We start from the raw sequence: 4,378 nt of genomic DNA on the forward strand, positions 1-4,378 counted from the left end.
GGTCCAACCAATGGCCTTCTTGTATTTTGCCAATATCTGTAACAATGAAAGCTCATTTTCAGTAGTTAAACTGGAAGAAATAATAACATGCAAAGTTTCATTAAGTCCAAAATAAGCATATTTCAAGTGAGAAGGTAAAGGCTTGTGTTCCAAAGTGGGTGGTTCCACAATGGATGGTTGCAATGTTTTGCACACTTCTGACTTTATATCCTATTTTTCCTCTGGTGGATGCATCCCTTCAACTACTTCTACACAATCAGTTTCTACAGCCTCTAATTCTTCCTCAATTCCGGTAACTAAAAGATCATAGAACTCATCAAACGAAATAGGATTTGAAGTACTAATAGTTGAACATTCTTCTAAATCTCCTAGAAGTTCCATTGCATCCAACACATTAAATTTCACCTCCTCATTATTAACATTCATTGTTATTTCTCCTTTTCGAACATTAAACATCGTATCTCCTGTAGCTAGGAAGGGTCTACCTAAGATGATAGGTACATCCAAATCGGCCTCACAATCTAAGATGATGAAGTCTGCAGGGAAGATAAACTTATCTACCTGAACTAGAACATCTTCTATTTTTCCTTTAGGCTTCTTAATGGATCTATCTGCTAATTGGAGGGTAACTGTACTGGCTCTAGCTTCTCCTATGCCCAATTCTTTGAAAACAGATAGGGGCATTAGGTTAATGCTAGCACCTAGATCGCATAAAGCTCTACCTAAATTCTTTCCTCCAATAGAACAAGGGATGGTGAAACTGCCGGGATATTTACATTTTATGGGCAAAGGGCTACCTACAGCTTCACTACTACACTTAGTCATAGCTACCATCTCATGTTCACCTAACTTCTTTTTTCTAGACACAATATCCTTCATGAACTTAGCATAATTTGGCATTTGTTCTAAGACATCAACTAAATGAATGTTTATGTGGAGTTGTTTGAGGATGTCTAAAAACTTTCTAAACTGAGTTTCTTGGTTTTTCTTGGCTAATCTTTGAGGGAAAAGAGGAATCGGGGCAAAATATGAATTTTTTTGTGAAGAGGCGTCAGGCGCCTCCCCCTCACCCGAGGTGGTTTTTTCTTTCTCTGCTTCACTAGGAGCATTTTGAATTGTTGTGGAAGGTTTCTCTACCTCAACCAGCATTTTTGGTCCTTCGTAAGACAACGCAATTCTCAAAGTTACCGCCTTGCATTGCTCTTTTCCATCTCTTTTTGGAACTTCAGTATGCCCAGGAAAAGAGCCTTGTGGTCTCGCCTTCCAATCATTGGCAAGTTGTCCCATTTGAACTTCTAGGTTTCTCATTGCCGCTGCTTGAGTTTGGATTGTGGCATTCTGGGATTGCATCAATGCATCATTTCGTGCCATGTACTCCTTAAACATGTTCTCAAGACTAGTATTGTTATTATGAGCTTGCTGCGATGGGGTTCTTTAATTCTGATTATACTGTTGTGGTGGTGGTGACATCTGTTGATTGCTTGAAAAAGTAGGAGGGACATAGGGCTGCTTATACTGCTGGTTCTGCCCTTGGGTCGCTCCACTGGAACTTCCTTGACCTCTCCATGAAAAGTTGGGATGATATCTCCACCCCGAATTGTACGTGTTTGAATAGGGGTTGAAGTTCTGATTGTTCCCATGACCTACATAATAAATAGAAGTTGGATTATGCAGACAATTCTCATAAACATGGTTATCACTACAATAAGAACAAACAATTTCATTAATTTGGCAAACAGGAGAAGCATATTCTGGTTGCATGGGTGCAGCTGATGCACTCTTCCTTTCTAGGGTCAACTCCTTGAGCATTTGATTCATCGTCACCATTTCTTTCTGCATTGAAATTGTGATGTCCAATGCCAAGACTCCTGCTGTGTCTTGCTTCTTAGGTGCAGGTTTTGACCTTTGAGAACACCATAGCTCATTGTGGGATGCTAGGTCCTCCAACCTATCAACTATTTCGTTGAAGGTCTTCTTTGTGAAAGCTCCATTTGCGGCGTTGTTGAGCATCATCTTAGTGGGGTGGTCTAAACCTCGGAAGAAGTGCTCGATTTGGATACATGCTGGTAATCCATGGTTCAGACACTTCCGCAGCAACTCTTTGAATCTCTCGCATGCCTCGTGCACTGGTTCACGATCATATTGTCTAAAGGTGACAATCTCTTCCCTTATGTCGGCATGGCGAGTAGGAGGAAAATACTTTGTAAGGAACTTTTCTACTAGCGAATCCCAGGTGGCGATTGAACCTGGTGGAAAAGAATTAAGCCACGTTCTCGCCTGGTCCTTACGAGAAAATGGGAAAAGAGTTAACCTTAATGCATCATCAGTTATATTTGGAAATCTAAATGCACTAGCTATTTGAAGAAAAGTTTTGAGATGATCATGAGGATATTCGTGTTCACGCCTCCCGAACTGTCCTAATGTCTGAAGCATTTGAAACATAAGCGGCTTTAGTTCGAATTTGGCGGCTTCTGGAATGGGATTTACGATGACAGAATCCAAATTCTGGAATGCTGTGGCAGCATATTCTCGCATGGCCACGTCTCTATTATCTGCCATCAGGATATGATTGAACTCATTGTTTTGTTGTTGACCTGCCATATTTTCGTTAACAATTGGTGGATCTGCAAGATTTTATGGTGGAATTTCGTCCATAAAAGTGATGATACTTTCATTCTCACTTTCAAAATCTCTTTCTTTTTCTTTCTTTTTTTGCTTTTTCTCTCTGTTTTCTGAGTCTCTATTCTTTTCTCAACCTAGGACAGGTTCTCTCAATTTCAGGATCAAATGGCAACAGAAATGAATCCATGCTCATGCACTAATCAATGACCTTCGTGGTTGGATATAAATCAAAATGTTTGAGAACAGAAATGACAATCACAAAAACCGATCACAAAAATTAATAAAACACTAAAACAAATGGTCCCTGGCAACTGCGCCAAAAACTTGTTTGGGATTTTGGATTCAAAAGAAATGAGAGCGCAAGTGTACACCCGTCACAAGTAGTAAAAACGGAACGAGTATTCTGAGTATCCATCCTCAGGGACAAACGAAGTCTTTTTATAGGAAATGTTAATGATCAGTGACTTTGTAATTGAATTTGGGGTTACAAATAATAAGGATAATGTTGGTTTTGATATTTAAAAACTCAATGCAATAAATCCAGCCTAGTTACTTCAAATTAGCTAAAAATACACAAACTTTTTCCAACTAGGCGCAAGACGCCTCTCATAAATTTTCTTCGGTTTTACTTCGCCATCTTCTTATGTCTAAGTGATTTTGAAGGTTTAAGTCCATTCCTAATATGTCTATTAGAAAAAAGAACTTAATTTAGTAAAAACCAACCGTAACCTTAGGTCGAGGTCCTATGTCTAGGCTACCCGAGCGAAATCTTTATGTCTAAAGTATTCCTCTCTAAAGTTAAATCAGTAAAGTTGTGAAAACGTATCAACCCTTTCAGTATTGATGCTTGGTTAAAACATTAATTGGCCAAATCAAGTTTGAACTTATGGAAACAACTTTAAGTGATAAAAGAGGAGAAAATGCCTTTTGCCTTGTTGGATTTTAAAAACTTTAACTAACTATCTATAATCGGGCTTGGGAAAAATAAATTTAGCTCATGATGATAACAGAAAAATAGAATTTAATGTTGATGAAAGTAGACGACATAATTAAAAGATGAGTAGAATTAAAACAAGCTGGAAATCGTGGAGTTGTAACCCGAATGACCCTAACCCGTTCTCTTTCAAGATTGGGGAGCAGTACTCGGTCGATTCCTCAAGGTTGAGTGATTACAACTTCGTAATGAGAACGAGAGAGAGATGAGAGTAACAAAGAACTTGCTGGAATTTTAATTAAACAAATTTTAATTAAACAAGATCAAAATTAAAATTCACGACTAACAAGCTAAAAATAAAGGGTGAACTAGAAATAAACAAGGTTTTAAACAATAACAACTTAAAGACTAAAAAGGAAAACGTAAATAAGCTGAGAAGGAACGTCTAAAGCTAAAATGATCACTCCGGGATGATGAATGAAGAGAATGAGTTGCTGAATTTATAGGGACTTCAAGGTGGTTAAGAGGTTGAAAGCTTCGTGGAGAGTCATCCATTTCAAACACCTTTTGGTTGGGTAGTTGTTGAATTGGCAACCTTTAATGCATGGAAGACACGTGGTAGAGCTTGTGAAGGCTTCAAATCACACCAAATCGTGTGTTTTACATTAAGGGCAATCTCGGGATTGAGGAAGGCGTCAGGCGCCTAACTCGAAATTTTTCTGCACAAAAGTGTAATTTCCGTTAGAAATCAACTCTGAATGATGTAAAAACGTCATATGTGCATGTATAACCTAAGATAACTTAAAATGAAGGGTTTTGGAT

At 38.3% G+C, this 4,378-nt stretch overlaps 2 protein-coding genes across 2 annotated transcripts; both read right to left on the reverse strand.

Moving 5' to 3' along the window:
* Window positions 1–210: 210 nt before the first annotated feature.
* Window positions 211–1,371, reverse strand: LOC148213194 (uncharacterized). The gene has a single exon (XM_088123540.1). It carries the CDS (start codon window positions 1,369–1,371, stop codon window positions 211–213), a length of 1,161 nt encoding a protein of 386 aa, XP_087979666.1.
* Window positions 1,372–1,434: 63 nt separating this feature from the next.
* Window positions 1,435–2,601, reverse strand: LOC148213195 (uncharacterized). Its single transcript, XM_088123541.1, has one exon. It carries the CDS (start codon window positions 2,599–2,601, stop codon window positions 1,435–1,437), a length of 1,167 nt encoding a protein of 388 aa, XP_087979667.1.
* Between the last annotated feature and the right edge of the window lie 1,777 nt (window positions 2,602–4,378).

The sequence above is a fragment of the Momordica charantia genome (assembly GCF_013281855.1).
Source record: "Momordica charantia cultivar OHB3-1 chromosome 1 unlocalized genomic scaffold, Mcharantia_2.0 BLBB01000001.1, whole genome shotgun sequence".
In the NCBI taxonomy this organism is placed as follows: Eukaryota; Viridiplantae; Streptophyta; class Magnoliopsida; order Cucurbitales; family Cucurbitaceae; genus Momordica; species Momordica charantia.

Excerpts from the sequence above, each read along its gene's own strand:
- LOC148213194 (XM_088123540.1), bottom strand. The coding sequence starts at position 1,371 with ATGGCACGAAATGATGCATTGATGCAATCCCAGAATGCCACAATCCAA.
- LOC148213195 (XM_088123541.1), bottom strand. The coding sequence starts at position 2,601 with ATGGCAGGTCAACAACAAAACAATGAGTTCAATCATATCCTGATGGCA.